Below are 22,317 nucleotides of genomic sequence, written 5' to 3'. Positions count from 1 at the left end.
GGAGTTCCCCATACAGGGTGTGTAAACACCACCCTCCCGGCAGCTGGAGGATGGGGACTGGCCGTCTCCGCCAGGGTGTTGCTCTGGAACCTCCCTGGGGACGCCACTCCCACCTCGCCTCAGGGTAATAGGTATCTGGCAACATTTTTCGAGCCCTGCTTTGTATGTTGAAGAATAAGATGGATATTCCTGGGGTGGGTGGGGGCCTCTGGAGCTGCCCGTAGGGCTGGGTGTGTGACATAGCTCATCACGATTGTTCTCAACACATCCTGTCTCATTCACTTCTCCAGGTCTCATGGTACCAAGTGACGTGTCCCTCCTGTGAGACTCGATCCCCAGACCCGCCTGAGACAATGTCAGGAATGCAGGTAACAGCCAGAGCCACTTGTGCTTTGGTAGGGGTCAGGGACAGGGAAAAGCCAGGGTTGCTTGAGGCCTGTGTGGGGTGGGAGGAGAGACAGGCAAAGACTGGAGCCCTGTTTTGGCTGGCGGGGCCATGTCTGGGGGTCAGGTGCAGGCCACTCCTTTCTGCAGCACTCACTGGAAGCCAGTGTAAATCACTTGGCACCAGTATGCCTGCACACCCCAAGGGCACTAGCACAGTGTGTTCTGTTCTCCCAGCCTCAGGAGCCGAAGGGTTAAATCCGGACTTGTCCCCTCCCCTTTGTGCCCTCCATCCTGGGAATCAGCCATGGTACCTCCCCTGGCCCTGAAAGGCTTTGCTAATGAAACCTCCCGGCCAGTAGCCTAGGGCCCCTGGGAGTTCTCAAGGCAAGCAATGTGGCCAGGGCCAGCCCACAGCTAAGGGTGACTGCATGTATTAACCAGCACGTATACCCAGCCCATAACCCCTGCCACTCTGCTAGCATGTCTTGCACACTCACCGGGCCAGGGTCCCACCTTTCCACCCCCAAGGCCGTATCCGAGGTTTGGGAGCAGCAAACGGTCAGCGGCTGAGGCCTTGTTTGTCTGTCCCTCTGGCAGGCCATTTGGCCATCCGGTACAGAATGTATCGCCAAGTATAACTTCCATGGCACCGCCGAGCAGGACCTCCCGTTCAGCAAAGGGGACGTGCTCACCATCGTCGCCGTCACCAAGGTAACCCACCCCACCGTTCGCCTCGGGGTTGCTGGCGAGTCACTGCCTTCCCTGGGGTGACCCCGAAGGCAGCTGGAAGGATTGCATCTCTGCAGCCCATCTTGGAGTGTCCTCACGGCTCTAGTTCTCCGCTTGCGGTCCAGGGAGGAGGGGCAGAACCCCCCCTTCCCCTCCCCCCGCCCCGGTCAGTCAGCCAGAGGAGGGGTGTGGGCTGCTGGACAGAAAGTTTTGGGAACCCAAATATTAGGAGGAGGGGGGAGGGGAGTGATTAAATCTTCCTCTTAGAAAGTGATCCACGGATTGAAAAACTGGGAGACCCCCTTGCTGGCTCGGGAGTCACAGGGGGGCCCACTGCAGAGAGATGAGATGCCACCAGTGCCCACTAAGGTACACTCATTATGCAGGAGCCTTGCCTGGATTCTCTCCCACAGAGGAGCAGAAGGGACAGGAAACCCAACTGCCTTTTTAATTAACGTGATCGTTATTTAAACCTCTCCAAAATGTAAGTTGCTCAGGCGGGTCCCAGGGAGACAGTCACGTGGGTTTAAAGCAAGACTCTGCCAGGAGTGACTCTGTCAGGTGGCAGCATCGCCCGTGCACACAGATGCCCTGCGTTTGCTTCAAGAGCGGGCTGGGGCGTAGTGTTTAGACCCACCACAGGCAGGGTGTGTGGGGGTCTGTGAACTGAAGAGTGACACCCGGAGACCAGGGGTTGGTCTGCAGTTAATGGCAGTCAGGTTATGGGGCCTGTTTCATGAGGGAAGGTGGGGTTGACCAGTGCCTGCTGCCCCCCGGCTGGGCTTCTATAGTCAATGACGGAGCTATGGCCTGGCCAGCATGTCCCTTGCAGGCAGACGTCAGGTCTACGCTAAAAAGTTAGGTCGACCCAGCAGCGTCACTCCAGGGTGTGAAAAATCCACACCCTGAACAACATAGTGAAGCAGACCTAACCCCCGGTGCAGGCAGCACTATGTCGAGGGAAGAACTCTTACATTGGCCTAGCTGCTGCCTCTCAGGGAGGTGGCTTACGTCCCTCTCCGTCGGCGTAGGCTGTGTCTACACTGAAGAGCGGCCATGCCGCTGTCGCGTTTCCCAAGCTCAGAGCTCTAGGCTGGCGGGATGGCAGTCTGGCCATGAGCTAGATCATGCGGTGAGCAGGCAACGTTGGGCCCAGCACCCAGGATGGGTGCTTTGTTGCGTAAGGCCTGGGCCTTTTCTGGTTTTGTCTCATCAGCTAAACAGGGTTGGGCTGGGTGACTGCTCGGGTGGGGGACCTCCAGGAAAACCAGAAGTGCTGCAGGCAGTGACGCAGGCTTTCAGTCGGAGCGGAGGTGCTTCTCCTCCTGCGTCACTGGGAGACCAGTGCCTTGAAGTGCTAAGAGGTGCAGGGGCAATTAACAGTGCCTTGCTGCAGATGGGATGAAAAGCTGACGCACTAAACCCTGCAGCTCATTCCAGGTGCCAGGGCGTTTCTTTTCTTTCTGTTTTGCAAAAGGACGGGCTTCTTAACCCTGTTGTCTTGATCAGATTTCAGGCCTGGGGATTACATTTTGCAAATGTAAATGATCCCTTATTTGGACTCTTGTCGTCTTCAGTGCCCAAGCTAAAGCGTTGTGTAGCGTTACTGTGCTCTATTAAACAACTGCCTTGTGACACCTCAGAGGTGGCTGCATGCATAATATATCTTTAGGTTTCCCCAAGACAAAAGGCTCTGTGTAGATGTAAGTCTCTCTATGGCAGTGCATTGCTCAGTGGGATGGAGGGGAGAGCATTGTGGGTGGCATAGGCACACATGGGGGCTTGGCTCACTTCTGCTTTCCCTTCCCAGGATCCCAACTGGTACAAAGCCAAAAACAAGGTGGGCCGTGAGGGGATCATCCCTGCCAACTATGTTCAGAAGCGGGAAGGAGTGAAAGCCGGAACCAAACTCAGTCTGATGCCGTGAGTATCCAGAGGAAGGAACAAGATCCATCTTACCAATTGCCACCCAGATCCTATGCTGCTTCTTGTGGCCATGGGCAGCAGGATGGTGGATCTGGAGCAAGGCTGGACTGATGATTTGAAGTGCTGCCTAACACAGGGCTTGAAAAACTTACTGAAGGCCTGCAAACCAGAGAGCCAAAGCTGCCCTACCGGAGAGAGGGCCCGTAAAGAGATACAACAGCATCAGTACCTGGGTTCATGGCTTTCCCAGCAGCAGAGGGAAATTGACCTGGCTTCTGTCAGTTTCACTGCTGAGGCTCTGAATAACAGCAGAGAAACTGACCAGAAGCTAGTTAACTTTGTTCTGTGGCTGCTTCGGAGAGCTATGAGCATCTACAGAGGCACTGGAGCTATCTGTCTGCAGACTATGGAAGACAAATGCAGCATAGGGTCACATTTAAAAGAGATTTTTTTGCAGCTATAAAGGCTTCTCACCGACCAGAAGAGAGAAGGCTTGTGGTATTTTTGAGCCCTTTTCCCCTTAATGCCCAAAGTATGTGGAGAAAAATGCCCCTATGATGCTGCCCCTCATGCCTGCTACATCCCATTTCATGGGTCACCAGTCCAGTGGCCTCATCCTAGGCTTGCTTAACCCATAGCTGCCAAATTCAAGTGCAGCCTTGTGTGGGACTTGCACCTAGCAGTGTTCCTTTGGGTGCATGGGGGACGTGGGCAGGTGGATTATACTCTCATTCACCAGTAGAGGGTGCTCAGGCCAGTTAGCAAGAACAATTAATGATGCCTTAAATCCAGAAGATATGATGCAGTTTAGATATAATGGTGACAGTGCCCGCAGCAAATGGCTGTCGCAGACCAGCTCACGCTGGGTGCAGCAGGCAGTGTGAGAAACACAGGGCAGAGGAAATCCTGGGGGGTGGAGTGAGGGACGGTGTCTTGTGTAAGGGGAGGGTCAGCAGTGAAAGCTGAAGCCAGGAGAGCTGTACATGCTCTGGTGACTCCATTTCTGCACTTCCTGGTGCTTACACCTGTTGGGGCTGTGTTGATCTCAGCAGCGTGTGTGTGTGTTTTCGTTTTCGTTTTCATGTTCCGGGGTGTGTTTCCTTGTTAATTTGGTTAACCCCTCAGTCACTGGGGCTCTGGGCACAGCAGGACTTGTGTGTGGTTTGGCCGATTGTTACAAGAGGCTCTGGTTGTAAGGGCTGCAGGTGTTGTGGGTGGCCGATGCCTCCTGATCGGGAGCGCCTCACCCAGAGGGAAATGCACGTGGGGTTGGAACGTCTGTTTGGGGTGTCTGGGTTTCCTGCTCCTAGTGCCCTGCAGTCACGTGTCTCAGCCAGAAATGCTGACCTCTCCTCCCGTCGGAGCGCTGTGAAGTAAGATCCATGTCACACAGCTGGGGTCACTTTTCAGCAGCTGGTCCCACCATCCTAGGCAGATACGAGCCTCTGGAGATGGAGGAAGCACTCACAGGCCTGGGACGTGTGGGGCTTTAGACAGCACTAGATGAGTGCAGATGAGCAGTACCCTGAGCCCACGTGGCTTACAATTCTCTAATGGTGTTTTGCCCCCTCAATCTGTGCTCATCTCATGCAATCTGGGTGCCAGCAGTCTCTCTGCCTCTGGGTGCTTCTCCACTCTGTGCTAGCACCCTAAGGCCTTTGTTGGGCTCCATGCATCTGCTTGCTTCCTTGCCTGGGAGCCTGTGCGTGCTCTGGCCCCTGGCAGGAACTTGCACTGCCAGCGAGCTAGCTCCCTTTCCTACTGTCTCAGAGGATTTCCTGGGTGCGCATCTTTCTTATCATCTGCTGCCTTGTGCCTGGCTTGCTCATTCTGCCCACCTCAGCACCTCCTGTCCTGCAGCGAAGGCTCAGTGTTGGTGGTTGAACTGGTGTGAGGCTTTACAGGAAGATGCACGTTCCTGATCATGTGTGATGGGCGCAATCAGTCGTGTTCACACGGGCAGCACCAAGGGTGGGACGTGGCCAAAGTGGATGGGGACAGGGCCGTTTCCCTGCGTGCCCAGGAAGCTGTTTCTGTTCTCTAACAGCTGTGCTATCGCCCTCCTGCATTCCTCTTAAAGACCCTCCTCCTTCAGCCCCAGCTCCTCCCCAAGGCTTGAGTGATTCTCACACTGGCAGTATCCCCTGAACAGTTCCCCTTTGGACAATGGCTTCTGACTGGGACTGGGACATCAGGAGGGCTGGGGGTCAGAACTGAGGGGCACTGGCAGAGTTGTGGGGGCACCGGGCTGGGATAGCCAGGGCCGGCTCTAGGGTTTTTTCTGACCCAAGTGATCGGCAGCAATTCGCTGCTTTCTTCTTCGGTGGCATTTCATTGGTCCTTCCCTCTGAGGGGGACCGAGGGACCCACTGCCAAATTGCCACTGAAGAGCCCCACCTGCCACCCCTTCCCCTTCGTTGCCCCAAGCACCTGCTTGCTGAACTGGTGCCTGGAGCTGGCCCTGGGGATATCAGAGGGACTGCAGGTCGGGATTGAGGGGCAATGGCAGAGCTGTGAAGGTGCCGGGCTCAGATAGCAGGGGGGCTGCAGGTCAGGATTGAGGGGCACGGTAGAGCTGTGGGGGTGCCGGGCTGGGATCACAGGGGGGCTGCAGGTTGGGATTAAGGGGCACTGGCAGAGCTCTGTGTAAGAACCCTTGTCTTCGCTGTGCCCAGGTTTGTGTCCCTCACACACTGGGGTAGCGAATTTACCCCTTTGCTCTCTCTCCCCCTACCCCAGCTGGTTCCATGGGAAGATCACACGGGAGCAGGCAGAGCGGCTGCTATATCCCCCGGAGACAGGCCTCTTCCTGGTGCGGGAGAGCACCAACTACCCGGGCGACTACACCCTGTGCGTGAGCTGCGAGGGGAAGGTGGAGCATTACCGCATCATCTACTCCTCCAGCAAGCTCAGCATCGACGAGGAGGTCTACTTCGAGAACCTCATGCAGCTGGTGGAGGTGAGCTGTGGGGAAGGGGCTCCCCAAAAGCTTGGTCTGGCCAGGTCTCCCAGCCCTCCATGGAAATGGCCCACAGCCTTAAACTCCCAGCACCTGCTCCATGCAGCCACCATCACAAGTCACCCACTTAGCAACACTGAGTTTGCATAAAGATTTGCATTCCAAATCCTTTGTTCTCCAGGCACCCTGCTCTGTCCCCTCAGCACATGGTGATCTCTGTCTCACACACACACACCGCCCTGTGCTGGCAGGACTCTGCAGAGAGGATCACAGAGACTCAACTCCTCTCTTTCAGCCCTAGAGAGGACATCTGCCAATCAGGGTGAGGGTGTATCAGGAGGGCAGTGGGTTGTGGGGAGGTTCCCACTGCACCGGCCTTGGTGGCAAACGCAGGCCACCAGTTTCTCCAGCGCTGGGCCAGATACCTCCCAGCTGCACTCAAGTAGCTGTGCCTTCCCCTCCCCCTGCCGAGGAGCCCAGCTCCCCTCCCACTCACACAGCGCTCGGCGCAGGCTGCGGTTAGCCGGGCTCAGCCTGGCTCTGCCCTGATAATGATTCAGGCAAACCTGCTGAGCACTTCCTGCCTCTCAGGACCACGCCCCCCAGCCTGGGCAGGAAGAGGCTCCTCGCTGTGTGATGGAATCCAAAAGTTTTGTGCCTCTCTCGGGAGCTGAGCACGCTGGGGCAGTGGGCTGGCTCCAAGGGGGTGGGGAGCCCACCAGCGGGTGGAGTAGCCCCGGGAGATTTGCATTGGTTCCTCTCTTGAGCACGGCTCGGGAGCGTAGGGGGATTCCGGCACATCTCCCAGGGTGATGGGAAAGGCCCTAGCGTCATGGCTGGGAGGTGGACATGGTCCTGGTGCCCTGTGCACCCTGATCTTTCACCAGGGCCAGCTCCAGGATATTTGCTGCCCAAAGCAGCAAAAAGAGAAGGAGAAAAAACAAACAAACGGTGATTGCGATCTGCAGCTCCACCACCAACTCTTCAGTCTTCAGTGGCAATTCGGCGGCTGGTCCTTTGCTCCGAGGGACCCACCGCCGAATTGCCGCCAAAGACCCGGACGTGCCGCCCCTCACCGTTGGCTGTCCCAAGCTGCTGCTTGCTGGGCTGGTGCCTGGAGCCGGCCCTGTCTTTCACAGCCAGGAACAACTCCATGCCCTCCAGATCAGAATGGGCATGGCAGGATCTGAGATCACCAGGGCTCCACTGGGCTCACGCAGGCCAGCGCTTAGCACCAACCAGGGTGAAGGGACATGAGCTGGTTGGGTGCCACCCATCTGTGATCCCCTGTCCAGCTGGTTAGCTCTGGGGTGGGGGCTGGGCTCTGCTGGCATCAGTGCAGAATGCCCATTGGAACTCCCTGGGCCAGAGATGGCCCTGGGGGGCGGAGAGGAGAGAATGTGGCCGTCTCCTGGCTGGAGCAAATCCCACAGATCAGCCTCGCCTAGGATCCTTGCTGTAGCCAGTGCCTGGTGCTGCAAAGGAAGGAGGCAGCTCTGGGCTGGGTGCACGTGGGGAGCAAGGGGTCGTCTGCCCAGCGTGTGTCCCCAATTCACCCTTGTTTCCAGGGCTCAGACAGGAGCCTGCAAGACAAGCTGCTCTGCACGCCCTTGTGCTAAGGCCAGCTGGTCTCTTCTTGTCCTCGTGCTACCCCCTGGTGGGCAGACTGTGCCACTGCACCGTTTGATCAGCACTCTGGAACCCACATTTTTTCCTCCAGTATCTCTGCCAATTCCTCCCCCTCCCAGTCCCTGGAAGTGTGATGCCTCATGTGTGCTGCATGCTGCAAATGCTTGGCCAGGCCACAGAAACCAGCCCAGCTGTTCAGCACAGGCCAGCCTGGCTGAAATAGCCAAGGGAAACGCAGGTCCTAAATGAGGAGCCATTAGCGTGAATGTTGGGAGAAGGGGTGGAATATCTATACTGGAGGGCTGCGAATCAGGACTGGGGGGGCGTTGGCAGAGCTGGGGCTGTGGATCAGGACTGGGGGGCGTTGGCAGAGCTGGGGCTGCGGATCAGAACTGGGGGGGCGTGCGGGGCTGCGGGTCAGGACTGGGGGGTGTTCGCAGGGTGGGGGCTGTGGATCAGGACTGGGGGGGCGTGGGCAGAGCTGGGGCTGCGGATCAGAACTGGGGAGGCGTGGGGGGCTGCGGGTCAGGACTGGGGGGTGTTCGCAGGGTGGGGGCTGCGGGTCAGGACTAGGGGGTGTTGGCAGGGCAGGGGCTGCGGAGCAGGACTGGGGGCGTGGGCAGGGCAGGGGCTGCGGAGCAGGACTCGGGGGGCGTTGGCAGGGCAGGGCAGGAGCTGCGGATCAGGACTTGGGGGGCGTTGACAGGGCAGGGCAGGGGCTGCGGATCAGGACTGGGGGGGGCGTGGGCAGGGCAGGGGCTGTGGATCAGGACTGGGGGAGGCGTTGGCAGGACAGGGGCTGCAGATCAGGACTGGGAGGTGTGGGCAGGGCAGGGCATGGGCTGCGGATCAGGACTGGGGGGGCGTGGGCAGGGCAGGGCATGGGCTGCGGATCAGGACTGGGGGGCGTGGGCAGGGCAGGGCATGGGCTGCGGATCAGGACTGGGGGGCGTGGGCAGGGCAGGGCATGGGCTGCGGATCAGGACTGGGGGGCGTGGGCAGGGCAGGGCATGGGCTGCGGATCAGGACTGGGGGGTGTTGGCAGGGCAGGGGCTGCGGATCAGGACTGGAGGGCAGGGCAGGGGCTGCGGATCAGGACTGGAGGGCAGGGCAGGGGCTGCGGATCAGGACTGGAGGGCAGGGCAGGGGCTGCGGATCAGGACTGGAGGGCAGGGCAGGGGCTGCGGATCAGGACTGGGGGGTGGGGGCATGGGCAGGGCAGGGGCTGCGGATCAGGACTGGGGGGTGGGGGCATGGGCAGGGCAGGGGAGGGGCTGCGGATCAGGACTAGGGGGCATTGGCAGGGCAGGGGAGGGGCTGCGGATCAGGACTGGGGGCATTGGCAGGGCAGGGGAGAGGCTGCGGATCAGGACTAGGGGGCATTGGCAGGGCAGGGGAGGGGCTGCGGATCAGGACTAGGGGGCATTGGCAGGGCAGGGGAGAGGCTGCGGATCAGGACTAGGGGGCATTGGCAGGGCAGGAGAGAGGCTGCAGAGCAGGACTGGGGGATGTTGGCAGGGCAGGGGAGAGGCTGCGGATCAGGACTGGGGGACGTTGGCAGGGCAGGGGAGAGACTGGGAGACGTTGGCAGGGCAAGGCAGGGGCTGCATATCAGGACTGGGGGACGTTGGCAGGGCAAGGCAGGGGCTCCGGATCAGGACGAGGAGGCATTGGCAGGGCAGGGGCTGCGGATCAGGACTGAGGGGTGTTAGGAGAGCTGGGGGTTGGGACCAGACTCCGGGGGTCTGTCAGTCTGGTTTTTAGAGCTAGGAGATGGATCAGGCATTTGCCCCATGGCACTCTCTGCCAGACCCCCCATTATCACTCCTTTGGCTTTGTGAGTACTAAAAATCACCTGTGGGGGGGAACATCAGACTAATCCTGTGGTAGCAGAGCTGGGTTAAATGGGAGCTCCCTCAGTGAGCTCCTGCAGCCCGGCACTGCTGCCCTGGCCAGTGGGGGAAGGGAACCCAGGTGGTTTCCCTTGGGAAATCAGTCTGCCTGGGCCAGCCCATCCTTTATGTAGGAAGGGAATTGGAGATCTCACTGGCTCATTTGGCCTCCCCATATTGGACTCTCCCCTGGAGCTGCAGACCTGCCCTGGGGTATCCACTCCCCTCAGCCCTGCGTGGGGATAGCAGGAGCTGGACCTCGCGATGAACTGTGCATCAGGTGGGGTGAAGGTGTCTGGGATCACACAGCCAGTCGGTGGCAGAGCCGGAATCAGAGCCCAGGGTCTCCTAAGCGAGGTCTGGCTGGGTGGGGGTCTCATCTCCTGCCTTCTCCTCCCGGCAGCATTACACCACGGACGCCGACGGGCTCTGCACACGCCTCATCAAACCCAAACTCATGGAGGGGACGATAGCCGCTCAGGACGAGTTCTCCAGAAGTGAGTGCATCCCCGAACGAGGCGCAGCACCGTCAGCAGCTCCGCCTTCCCCCAAATCCATCCCAGCTGGTCTCTTTGCCTGCTCACCTCTCCCTTCCCCTTTCAGGCGGCTGGGCCCTCAACATGAAGGACCTGAAGCTTCTGCAGACTATCGGCAAAGGGGAGTTTGGAGGTCAGTCCAAAGGCTCAGGCCTTGTGCTCTGCCATTGGGGGTGGGGAGGGGAACTGGGGACTGAGCCCAACCACTCTCCCTCCCCTAGAGGAAGGATCCAGTCTCATGCCGTTCGAGCTCTGGGTTCCCTCCGGCTTCTTCCCCACCCTGAGGGAGTGATGCTCTTGGGGGGCAGCAGGAATCCAGTCGGTGTCCAGCTGCTCCCTGGCTCTGGTTGCAGTGACCCCGTTGCTCGTTACCGGCACCTCCAGCTGAGGCTCCCGAAGCTCTTCGGGGCCGTGATGAGTTCAGTGTCTTGGCCCACCAGTGCAGCAGGCTGGCTTAGCTCTTACACCCACGTCACCCCGAGGTCAGAGGCTGCTCTTGTCCCCATGCTACGAGTTGGAGGAGAGTGAGATGCAGAGGGGGACTTGGCTGAGGTCGCATACTTGGGATTAGAACTCGGGACTTCTTAATCTGAGCCTGAATCCCAAACTGATTCTCCCCCAGCGAGTAAATCTGCAAGGGCTGGGCTGGGCGGGGGGCAGTCTGGGGGGTTCCCCATGGAGGGAGGAGGAGACGCCGATGTTCTTAGGCACCTTCAGTCCATGTCTCCTCCTCTCAGACGTGCTGCTGGGCGATTACCGTGGCAACAAGGTCGCTGTGAAGTGCATTAAACACGATGCCACCGCGCAGGCCTTTCTGGCGGAGGCCTCAGTGATGACGTGAGTGTCACAAGGGGCTGGGAGGTCGTGCGCTCCCGGAGGAGAGAGAGAGAAAATGCCCCCCCGGATGGGAGAGCAGGGCAGGGGACAGGGAGCCCTCATCTGGTGGTGACAGGAGATGGAAGCGGGGCTCGGGGGCATGTGGCGAGCAGGCCTAGGGCAGTGGAGTCAGGTGGCTTTGCGGGAGCGAGAGCCCTCTGGTGTGATTGGGGTTTGGGTGGATGGCGCGTGGTAATGGCAAGCCGCCCAGAGCCAGCTCTGTGTCTGCAGCAATGTCCCTGTGCCCTGGGGGGTGGGCACTGGCTGGGGCCAGCACAGATCTGCCCGCTGCTGTCTGGCTCTAAGCTAGCACCCCGTGGCTTTGCAGGCAGCTCCGACACAGCAACCTGGTACAGCTGCTGGGGGTGATCGTGGAGGAGAAGAGTGGCCTCTACATCGTCACTGAATACATGGCAAAGGTGAGGCCCTGCAGCCGGGGGAGGCAGCCGGTCCCTGGGAGCCTGTGTGAGGTCTGGCAGCAGGGATCAAACAGGCTCCATGCTAAATACAACAGCCCCCCTCCCTGGCACTGAGGGCAGAGCTCCCCTGCTGAGCACCAGCAGACCCGGCCGTCCCTGCTCCCACCTCCCACCTTGCCCCCAGAAGTTTGCCAGTGCACATGGGAAGCAGCTCAGCCAATAGAAAGCTGCCCAGGCTTGGATTCCTCCTTCCCTTTAGCTGCCCCTTCACTTGACCCTGGCATGTGCCCGCATCTGCAGCACCCCACCAAGCTGCTTCCCAGGCGCCCTACAACAGCCACGGTAACGCCTGCCCGCCTGCCGAGCGCATCCATGAGTCGCTGACGCCCCAGGACGCGTCTGTGTCCGACACTGGGAAAGATGCTTCAGGGACTCCTGGCAAATCCCGGGCTCCTCCTGGTGCATTATGGGTCCTGTGAATGGAGACAGTAGCCCCCCTGCAGTGGGAGGTTGGGACCCGCTGGAGCGCTGGCTGCAGTCGTCTCTCCACAGGTGCTTGGGGGTGGGGCCTGGTGTTACTAGTGCTTGGGCACAAACAGGAAGCCCCGGCACGGGCACCTACTGGGGACAGGTTTGGGAAGGTCCCCACTGAGCATTGCCCCACAGCAGCTTAGACCAGGGGCAATACAGGGAGGCGGCAGGACGCCTTCATCCCAGGGGGCGCTCAGCTGGGAGGCCTCAGCTTGGGACAAGCACCATGGGCAATTGCCTGTTTGACATGGCCCCTGCAGTCAGCGCCACCGGTGCTTTGTGGGGATTGGTCTGTTACTGACTGAGAGAAGAGCCACCTGCTCCCCCAGCACCGCCGAGGAGTCTCCCATCCTCCTTCAGATCCAACCAGGCTCTGCTCCACTTGGGCAGGGCGCCAGGGGGCTGTCGAGGCAGCATCAGGGGTTAGAAGGTTGGCTCTGATGGTCCTGTCTCGCTCTCTCACCAGGGAAGCCTAGTTGATTACCTGCGATCCCGAGGGAGGTCTGTGCTGGGGGGCGACTGCCTGCTGAAGTTCTGCTTGTAAGTACACAGCTGGGCCTCCATGACCCAGGTCCCTGAGCACATGGTGGGGTAGCCAGGGGTTCTCACTGACAATCTGCCCCCGCTTGCCCCTGAGTCTCTGATGATGGTAATGCTCTGTGCTTCTCCTCACACCTCCCCTGCGAGGATTTCAAAGTGCTTTACAGGTGTTATGAGCTGAGCCTCCCAGCCCACCTCCTGTGGGGGGTGATGGGGCAGCTCAGGCAAACAGGAGTTAAGTGACCCGCAGCCACGCAAAGAATCCAGTAGCAGCGCCAGGAATCCTGACCAGCCCTCCTGACTCTGCCCTGTGAGGATCTAGCCCTTGTGCGTGAATGGCACTTTCTTGCACAGCAGATCTGCCCCCTGGGCATCCTGGAGCCTGATTTCTGTCCTGCAATATCCTCCACCTGGCCCCGCAGAGTCAGTACAACCTCATTTTGTCCCATCTCCTCCATCAGCAGGGTAGCTTGTGACGTTGCAGTCACGTTCCAGGTCTGCCTTTCCACCACTAGCCTAGTCCTGCCCAGGGCTTGCTGCTCCTTGGTAGCGTCTTCTCCCGGCACCAGCTGGCTGAGTATTTCGCAAGCAGCCTGATGAGTTTCTGGTGCTGTAGAGTGACTCACTGGCAGACCCATAGGTGGAGAGGTGGGGCTCACAGCGAATGGGAGGACTGTGCCACGTGGGGATGGTTGATGGGACTCTGGTGTACATTTCCCCCTAGGTCACAGGTTCATATCCAGCCAGTGACTTAGTTGTTATGATTGGATGTCTGGTCAGTGGCTTTTGGGAAATGAGTGATGTGGGCCTCAGGCCAGTTCCTAGAAGGTACCAAACCGCCATGGTCATTGGCATGAACTGGCTTCCTTGGAGGCTGTGGATTGAATGATTGGTGGGGAGTCCCTCCAGCCTCACCAGCAGGGGTGGGACACCCTCAGTCTGTAACTGCTGTGGATAAACAGCCAGCAATTAGCCCCGAGCCCCACTGGGTTCCTAAGCCTGACACACTCTCCCCCAACCCCCAGAGATGTCTGTGAAGCCATGGAGTATCTGGAAGCCAACAACTTTGTCCACCGGGACCTAGCGGCGAGGAACGTGCTGGTCTCAGAGGACAACATTGCCAAAGTCAGCGACTTTGGGCTGACAAAGGAGGCATCGTCCACTCAGGACACGGGGAAGCTGCCGGTGAAATGGACGGCGCCGGAAGCACTTAGAGAAAAGGTGAGTGGGGGACGGGGCAGGCTCCCCAGCTCCCCCCCTCCACGCGCTGCCCCAGTGATGAAGTGCCAATGGTCCTGTGCTCTGTATATAAGTGGCTAGATTCTGCCTTCCATAGTGACTAGGAGAGCTGGTCACCTGCCTTGCCCAGGGGCTTACTCCTTCTTGGGTGTGCCCGGCTGGGAAGATGTGTCTTCCCCTTGCAGGGCCAGACAGGCTTGTGCAAGACAGGATTGTTCTGCCCCTATGCAGCTCAGAGGACATGGGGGCAGGGGTCCATGGAAGGAAATATTCCTCCTTATTATGGATGTTGCTGCCCAGGAGGGAGATAGGGGCTCAGTCTCTTAATCCCCTTCCTCTGTGGATTTGGGGAAACTTCTCCAGGATTTGCAGGAGGCCCCAGGCTGCTTGAAGAGAGGCCCCAGGCTGCGATGGGAATATAAATCACCCCTGCTGGCTGCAATAAAAGCAGTTAGCTGAAAGCCAGGGTGGGGCCTGGATTCTCCTCTCCTCCCAGCAGAGGGCACTGTCTCCAGGGTGTGCAGGCGGGCAGTGCAGCACTGAATCAACCGGGGAGGTTTGACACCCTCCCTGTTTTGGTCGTGGGTCCTCCCCTCCCACCCCCCAGCTGCTCCATGCCCCATGCCACCCCCCTGACCCCATTGCGGCCGGCTCTCTCCCCTGCAGAAATTCTCCACCAAGTCGGACGTGTGGAGCTTCGGGATCCTCCTCTGGGAAATCTACTCCTTCGGGCGAGTGCCTTATCCGAGAATTGTAAGTGAGGGCAACGCCCCGCGGGGCAGCTGCCAGCTCCCTCCCTCCCTCCCTTCCCCCAACCCCACTGGTTGAGCCCGCTTGGGCCTGATTTTGGTGTGGGGGCGGGCAGAGGGGAGGCTCTGGGTTTTTCCACATGCTGCTCGCCGGAGCAGCCCAGTGTCTGTCCCTGTGGAAGTGCAGGAGTCGAGAGGCCAAGGTATCTATCCCACAAGCATGTTTTCCTGTAGACTAGCTTGCCAAGGTGTAGTTTCCCCCACCCCGGGCTGTTACTGGCTGGCCAAGGTGTGTCTGAAGGAGGGCAAAGGGGTTGGCTCGACACGCAGCTTCGGGGAGTTGGTTTCCTAGGCGTGGCCAGCTGGGCTCGGCTCCGAGCTCCATCCAGTGCAGTGTCCCATCTCTGCCGCAGCTGCAGAGGAAGGCCTAAGAACCCCCAGGAGGAGATGGGCCCCAACCGGCCCCCCACAGAGGTCTATCCGGAGCTCTAGTCAGGTTGCCTTTAGGGGCTGAAGCAGAGAGGGTTAATCTCCCTAGGAGCCGAGGGAGAAGCCGACTGATGGGCTGGAAGTGTTAGCCGGCAAAGGCGGAGGACGACGACTGGCCAAGAGAGTTGATCTGAGGGCTAAGCCAGGAGGGGCCTGACCCCTCTGTCTGCGCTGGTGAGACTCAAAGGGGGGAGGAGGTGAAAGCGTGTGAGCTCCCAGGGCAGAGAACGTGGCCTGTGCCCAGCACTAGCTCTCGAGGGCCTGATCCTAGTAGGTAGGGACCCCCAGGGGCTACCGCAGTACGACTGAGGGGCCAGGGGCTTAAGGAGTCGTCTTCCCAGCCTCCCTCTCCCTCGCAGCCTCTGAAGGATGTCGTTCCCCGTGTGGAGAAGGGGTACAAGATGGACGCCCCCGACGGCTGCCCCCAGGTCGTCTACGAGGTGATGAAAAACTGCTGGACCCTGGACCCCATCATCCGGCCTTCCTTCCACCAACTACGGGAACAGCTAGAGCATATCAAAGGCAACGAGCTCTACCTGTGAGATGGGGGGGCGGGGCTTCCTCAAGACACCCCCCCTTCTCCCTTCGGTCCTGCCCCACCCCCCTGCTCAGGTAGCGGGGGTGGGGAAGGGGCCAGAAGGGCAGGAGAGAAGGACTGAGCGAGCTGCTGGACCTGCTCCACCCATGGAACTATCCTAGAGAGACATATTGGACTTGTGCATATCCCTGCCCTGGGTCTGCCTCCCCCTCCCCGGGTCCCTTAGGCTGGGCTGGCTGGAGATGCGGGAGTGAGATGGATTGATCAAGGCTGCCCCCACCACCTTGTCCCTGTAGAAACCAAACTGGGAAGGGAATCCTACTATTTTAGCAGCATGTTGTTACCCCCACACTCCCTCCCTGCCCCCAACCGCCGATCCTTCCCCACAGAGTTTCTCTTCCTTGATTTCTCCCTGGGATCACATCTCTGTTTCTCCAGCTCACAGGATCGCGACAGCAGGGGACAGGGTGGGGACGACTGAGGAGGGAAGCCGGGGCGGGGAAGGGGGGAGAGGATAAATGGGGGGTGCCCTACTGCTGCGGGTATTTCCTGCTCCTCACACGAGTCCTGCGATTGCTTAAAAACTTCTGAGTCAGTTGTTTTCTCTGGGTTTTTTTCAGTTATTTTTTATTATTTCAAATGGAAACGGGCCAGCCAAGTGCTGGAGTTTTACTAAAGTACGAATCTCTTATTTTTTAATGTAATTGAAAAAAAAATTTTAAAAAAGGTTTAAAAAAGAGAGAGAGAAATGGACCCACCCGAAAGGAAGGAAAATCCCAAATCTGCTAATTGACCGGGTGAAATAACTGAGACACCAAGGGCGATTGTTGAATTGTTTCGCTTTAACTTGTTGCAGTGTTTTGCATGCCGTCTCCAGAGGCCTTTTCCAGTCCTGTCCAGTGCTTTATTCTCATGTAATGCTGCCAACTGTGAGATTAAACTGTAATAAAACCATTCCATATGGACACACACCTCCATGCTTCCCCGGGTGTCTTTCTCTGCCTCCTCACTAGGGGGTGCACCTCAGCCACAGAGAGAAGGGCGCTGCACTGCCAAATGTCGACAGTGAGTCATGATGGGGATGTGTCCCACGTCTGGTGTTTTACCACCTGCAGGGCCCAACTGCCATCTGCATGGCTTGTCCAATCCGTTCCTGTAATGAACACCCAGGATTATGAAAACCTGCCTCTTACATAGCCCCTTTCAGCGGCAGATCTCTGTGTGGGGAGAGGAGGTCTTACAGATGGGGAATGGAGGCACAGCGAGATTTCATAAAATCATAGAATAGCAGGGTTGGAAGGGACCTCAGGAGGTCATCTAGTCCAACCCCTGCCCAAAGCAGGGCCAATCCCCAGACAAATTTTTACCCCAATTTCCTAAACAGCCCCCTCAAGGATTGAACTCACAATCCTGGGTTTAGCAGGCCAATGCTCAAACCACTGAGCTATCCCTCCCGATGAGTTGCCCTTGGTTGTTCAGGGCATCTGAGACAGGTGTGGCCCTTGAACCTGGGGCTCTACGGTACTTTGAACACCAGGCCATTTCTTTGTTAAGCAAAATCCTGTGTGAACAGCTGGGTGTTGCACTGTCCCTGGGACGTCGTCAGCCTCGGATCCGAACGGTCCTGCAAGGGGAAGCAAAATGGCTCCTGAAAGGTCAGACCTAATGACTTGTAATGTAATCCCCAGTGGGGTCCGGAGGGGTTCTGGAAAGGGGGAGACGGCATTGCAGGTATTGGGGGCCAGGCTGCATGGGGTGGGTTGGCTCTTCAGCGGTTTGCAGAGAGCGCACAGCAATGTAACATACTCCACATATTCAGAGGAGGGGTGGGCAAGGTGTATGGAACAGGCATCTTGTTGCAGCCCTGAAGCTAACCCCAGTGAATGAGCATTGAAGGAGTCTGGTGCAGAGGTGGCAAAGGACTCCATTTGACCTGGGAAACGATGAAACTTGCTAGTCGAGATGATCATTTGTGGCAGTGGCCGGATCAGGCCATTACTTGGGCCATCTAGAAGCAGATGGGCAAAGCTGTAGGGGTTTGCGTTAGGAGCCCATCCTGTGATGTCTAGTTTTCTTTAGCCGTCTGGGCGGTGTTTCTCTGCCCATCTCCCAGGTAGGAAACATCAACACCCCAACTACAGTCACATAAAAGGCTGTGCCTTGAGCTCCGTTGACAAGCCCAGGCCTGTTTCCCTTCTCTATGGTTAGAAGTTTGTGCAGATCTACCCTTGTCTGGCACATCTGGGTGACAATGATTGTCCACGGAATGGCCATTTTGCAGGTATATTGAGGGCACAATTAAGAAGAGGTATGTGCAGAAGCATTGCTTTTATTTTTACACCTGGTTAGTTGCTTCTCTGCTGCACTTGCCCCTTTCTGTGGCCCTGGGGCCTGATTCTCGTCTCTCTCCCACCAGGGTAAGTGCTGACCTCATTGGCGTTAATCCTGGCATAGGCCAGTGCAAGTGTGATGGGAATGAATATTAACACCTTGCTCTCTCCAGCCCTAGATCTCAAAGTATTTTCCCAAGGAGTTAAGTGTCATTAATCCTATTTCACAGCTGGACAGACTGAGCCAGAGACATGCCTGTGTTTTTTGCAGTAAAAGTGGGGTTTTCACAAGGGCCACAGCTGTTCTGCATTGTGTCCAAGGTCATAGGCACAGTTGGGACTAGAACTCTGGTCTGCTTTGAGGTACTAGTCTAGTGCACTAGCCACTGAGCCAGGCCAGCTCTTAAGCTTTTGTGCCTTGTCTGTTATATAAAGTTACCAGTCGCTTACAGTACCTGAGCAATGGGTGTAACTGCATCAAGGCTGAATGTGGTTTAGCTGCAGGTGTGGGCAAGGGGATAGCTGCAAGGAGCAGTGAAAATGTATCTGTCTCCAGCTCGGCTGCACCCGTTGCTCACACCAGGTAAATGGACAGACTGGAACAGCTTTGCCATTTTATGACCAGCTTGTTCCACCAGCTTTCGATGGCTGCAGTGAGATTGAGCCAGATTCTTGTGGGAGTTTGAACCCACCTATATCAGATCTGGCTTTAGACCGTAGTCCCATGTGCAAGACAGGGTGGCTGTTTAAAGACCAATTAAGCTCTTCAGTTTTGCTCAATCCTTTCTAAGGTTGTAGTTCCCCTGTCTCTGCAGGAATTACCTGTGTGCATCACCCCAGCCACGTCTCAGCTTGTGGTTTCCCTGCTTCCTTGTGGCAGTGATACAGTGACTAACAGCAGCTGCGGCAGGATGGGGAAAGGTTTTCTTGTCCCACCAGTTTTCAAGATTCTGAAATTTGTTCCCATTCTGAATTGGGTGGGGTGGGGATCAGGGGGAGAAGTCTAGCTCAAAAAGTGTTTCAAATTGATAAATCGGGGGGAGGGGATTCCGATCAGATCAACCAAAATGTTTTCTTTCAATTTTCACCTTTTTTTTTTTTTTACCTTTTTAGTATAAATGGTGAACCAAACTTTTGAAACCAAAACCCAAACATAGCAGTTTTCAAATTGGCCGCCCCAATTATTTTTCCCAAAAAAATTTCTGAAGGGGGAGATTTGGCACCATCACCCCTTTCTCCCAAGCAAGTTCCGTTTTGTAGAAATTGACATTTTCTGATGGAAAAAATATTTAGCTGGGAAATTCCTGACCGCAACATTCTGGCTGCCGGCAACTTGAGGCAGTGGACTGCGAGGTCCTGTGGCTGAGAGGGGATGGAGAAATCTAACCATCTATTCTAGCCTCTATTTTTGCAGCTGCCTTATGTCAGGCTCTCCTATGCCTGAGTCATTTTTTAGGTTGTCTCCTTGCAGCTTTTCACTTGAATTATGTTTTAAATACAAAGTGCATTAGTGATCATAAAAGGGACACAGCTAACCCACCTGGAAGCTAGCATCCTTTATACATAAGGCAAACACCGCCTAGGCAGGGATAACATAACACCCACCCAGTGTTTCCTCAGCTATATTGCAAACTCAGGAGGAACCCGGCCTGATCTTCTGGTTTGTGATGTCATGGTGCCCTCTAGTGGCTGATCAACAAAGAAGATAAGGGAACTGCTACTAGTGCTAGCTAGGGAAGTTCTTTAGCTCAAGAGCATCATAGCCCCTTGCTGAAACCCTGAGCCAACCCCATCCCTCCCTCCTATGCACTCTCCCAGTAGCCTCTACTCTATGATCTTCCCCCTCTCCTCTAATTTTGCTGCTGCTTCAGCCTGAACTCATAACCAGCAAAGCTAGGCTGAGGCAGATCTCTACCTGCAGCTGGGTTCTGAGAGAACAGTGTGTGAGGTTGGGATCTTCCCATGCAGATGCACTGGGGGGCTGGGAAATCTGGGCTAAGGCACTGTGTTTGTGTGGCCATGTTGGCTTCAGTTAGAAGCTGCAGGAGAGATGGAAGGGAGCGTTGGGAGCTGCTGGAGTTGGGGGTTCATGAAAAGGCGTGAGTCAGCTGTGCTGCCGGGAGGCTCTCTGGGCTGACAGGTAGCAGGGCTGGTGTGGAGGCAGGATTGAGGACTCGGCTGCAGAATCCATGTGCCTGATGGACTGGAACAGACGCCCCTGGGCCCGTGTTGGGGGGCGGGTGGGAGACACTACCAGGTTTCTAAGACATGAGGCTTTGTGGGTGCCTGGCATCTGCTCAGTCCCCTGGCTGAGCAGATGTACGCTGCTGGCCCATTGGTAGCTTGGGGCCTCCAGCGGCCACTCGCTTGCTTGTATTTGCCTGGAGATCAAGCAGGGAACCCTGCCCCCCACCCCGCCCCCTGACACCCATAGGGAGGATCCTCTCTGAGCTGAGTTGGATCCCTCTTGGGGTGGGATAATAGCAGGGTCCAGATCAGAGGAATACAAGGCAGGAGCAATTCTAGCCTGGGTGTTCTAAGGATGCTGGGTCACAGCTGTGCCTGCTGTGACAAACTATTTTTTTTTAGAAGTTTTCTGCCTTAAAAAGCCATGGTCTGGGTCACCCCTCTCTGCCCTGCAACAAGCTCCCACGCCTGGCGAATTTCTGTTTTTGAATGTGCCAGTGTCTTTCTTTATTTGTATTGTGGTAGCACCTCTGCACCCCCATCATGACAGAACAAACACAGAACCGGTCCCTGCCCCAAAGAGCGAATGCTCCAGGAGACCAGGCAGCAGTTGGAGACAGAAGATGGCAGATCCCAACGAGACACTGTTGGTCAGCATGAGCAGTCGAATGGCCTCAGCATGCCAGCAGCTGTCACATTTTAGTATCGGTGGGTGCTGAGCTGACATTGGCATCTTCTTCTGATTCCAGCACCCAGGAGGTTCAGAAGCCCTGGGGCTCTCCTCCCAGCTCGTGCTTCAGGGTGCTTGGGGCTGCTGGAGAAGGCCAGCCAGGTTGCCCCAGTGTTAGCCGAGTTGCCTGTGGTCACAGCAAGCATTTTCCTATCACAGTCAGTGCTGCTTAGGTCTGTCCCTGGTGAATATTACCAGTCCCAGCCATTGCCCTGCATCACCTTTGGGAAGCTGGAACCTGCTGCAGTCATTTCAAAATCCAGCCCTCAGCTTGAGAGAGGGGCCAGGTTCTAGCAGGGGGGACAACAGAAGAAACAGCCCTGTAGAAAGGAGTGGGCTGAGAGAACGGAGGAGGAACCTCCAAGGGATGCTGTGCCGGGAGCTGGGCTGCTTCACTGGGGGATGATCACTTGCCTTTTGGAAGGACATGCAGGGCAGCGAGGAGTAAGGGAGTAATATGAGTGTAACCACTGGGTGTCTCTGTGGCTGCATGCTGGGGGAAGGGCTGCCTTCTGCTGCCTATGAGACCAAAGTAATCCCCTATCTCTCAGCGTCCGTAGGATCCTTGCAGCAAGTGAGCCATGCAGAAGGCCCATGGGCCTGTCTTGTCTACATGCACCTCACTCCCGGTCCTGGGCTAGCAGCTGTTTGTTTTAGATCCCAATTCTGAATCGCTCATGGACGGAGATGAGCCGATTCTCCCGGCTGGAGCAAGAACAGACAAGGACAGGGCCGCTTCCTCCCCAGACAGAGTTTGAACTCCATCAGCTGGCCAATCCAGCCCTGCCCCTGGCCCTAAGAGGATGCTGAGGGCTCTCCTGCCCTAAGAGATGATGGGGAACTTTCCCGACCTCTCGGAGCTGGCTGCAGGTAGGGAGCCTGGTTCTGTGCACCTGCGATGGGGTTGGCCGTGCTGCACTCCCATCTCTTCCAGGAGCACAGACTGCTCTGAGCCCATGTGCTGGCAAACACCTCGCTGTCATTTATTTACAGGGTTTCAAGCCCTCCACCAATCCAGAGCAGTGTCTCCATGCATTTACACCTTGTATGTCCAAAGGGAGGCAGGTGTCGACTCCGAGCACCCCTTTGGCCAGGTTGTCCTAGTCTTCTGGTTCAGTCCGTCTCTTCCCCCATTCATGTCATCCCATGACCTCTTATCCAGCTTCCCTGTGAATGGGCTCATTGGCTCAGTGACTCACTAGCCCTAGTCTCTGACTAATTTGGCCTTCTCTAATTAGCACTAATAGTGACCTGCCTGCTGGCCCAGCCTCAGCACAGCGGCCCCAGCACCCTGTTATCGCTGTAAATGAAGGGCTGCATCAGGCTCATTTGCTTTCCCACAGTGCACTGTGGCACAAGCACCCTGCCTTCCTGCCTGAGCTCTTCACATCACGGCCTGGGGGGCTGTAGCACCGAGCGGGGGGTGAGTAGCTCCTGAGTTCGCTGAATGGCCTTGGCCAAGTCATTTAGCCCCAGATCCTCATAGGGCTTTAGGCTCTTAATGTCTATTGCTTTCAGTGGAAGTTAAGGGCCTGAAGCCCTTTGAGGGTTGGGGCTTTCACCGCTCCAGGCCTCAGTTTGACCGTCTAAAGGAGGGCTGAGACTGCTCCCCACCCCAAGTCCCATCCTGG

At 57.1% G+C, this 22,317-nt stretch overlaps 1 protein-coding gene across 3 annotated transcripts in view; it reads left to right on the top strand.

Annotated features, from left to right (window-relative positions):
• CSK (C-terminal Src kinase) overlaps positions 1 to 16,411 on the top strand; it is a 61,797-nt gene extending 45,386 nt beyond the window's left edge. For all 3 annotated transcript variants that reach the window (XM_030577640.1, XM_030577642.1, XM_030577641.1), the window contains 12 exons: positions 291 to 368; positions 985 to 1,098; positions 2,927 to 3,039; positions 5,782 to 6,001; positions 9,926 to 10,019; positions 10,126 to 10,191; positions 10,796 to 10,895; positions 11,263 to 11,353; positions 12,351 to 12,424; positions 13,450 to 13,645; positions 14,330 to 14,416; positions 15,261 to 16,411. In XM_030577640.1, the coding sequence (XP_030433500.1) occupies positions 354 to 368; positions 985 to 1,098; positions 2,927 to 3,039; positions 5,782 to 6,001; positions 9,926 to 10,019; positions 10,126 to 10,191; positions 10,796 to 10,895; positions 11,263 to 11,353; positions 12,351 to 12,424; positions 13,450 to 13,645; positions 14,330 to 14,416; positions 15,261 to 15,443 (1,353 nt within the window). In that variant the 5' untranslated portion in view covers positions 291 to 353 and the 3' untranslated portion in view covers positions 15,444 to 16,411. The remainder of the gene's footprint in view (positions 1 to 290; positions 369 to 984; positions 1,099 to 2,926; positions 3,040 to 5,781; positions 6,002 to 9,925; positions 10,020 to 10,125; positions 10,192 to 10,795; positions 10,896 to 11,262; positions 11,354 to 12,350; positions 12,425 to 13,449; positions 13,646 to 14,329; positions 14,417 to 15,260) is intronic.
• The last annotated feature ends 5,906 nt before the right edge of the window (positions 16,412 to 22,317 follow it).

This window comes from Gopherus evgoodei, chromosome 10, assembly GCF_007399415.2.
Source record: "Gopherus evgoodei ecotype Sinaloan lineage chromosome 10, rGopEvg1_v1.p, whole genome shotgun sequence".
NCBI lineage: Eukaryota > Metazoa > Chordata > Testudines > Testudinidae > Gopherus > Gopherus evgoodei.
This window is presented reverse-complemented; position numbering and strand designations above follow the sequence as displayed.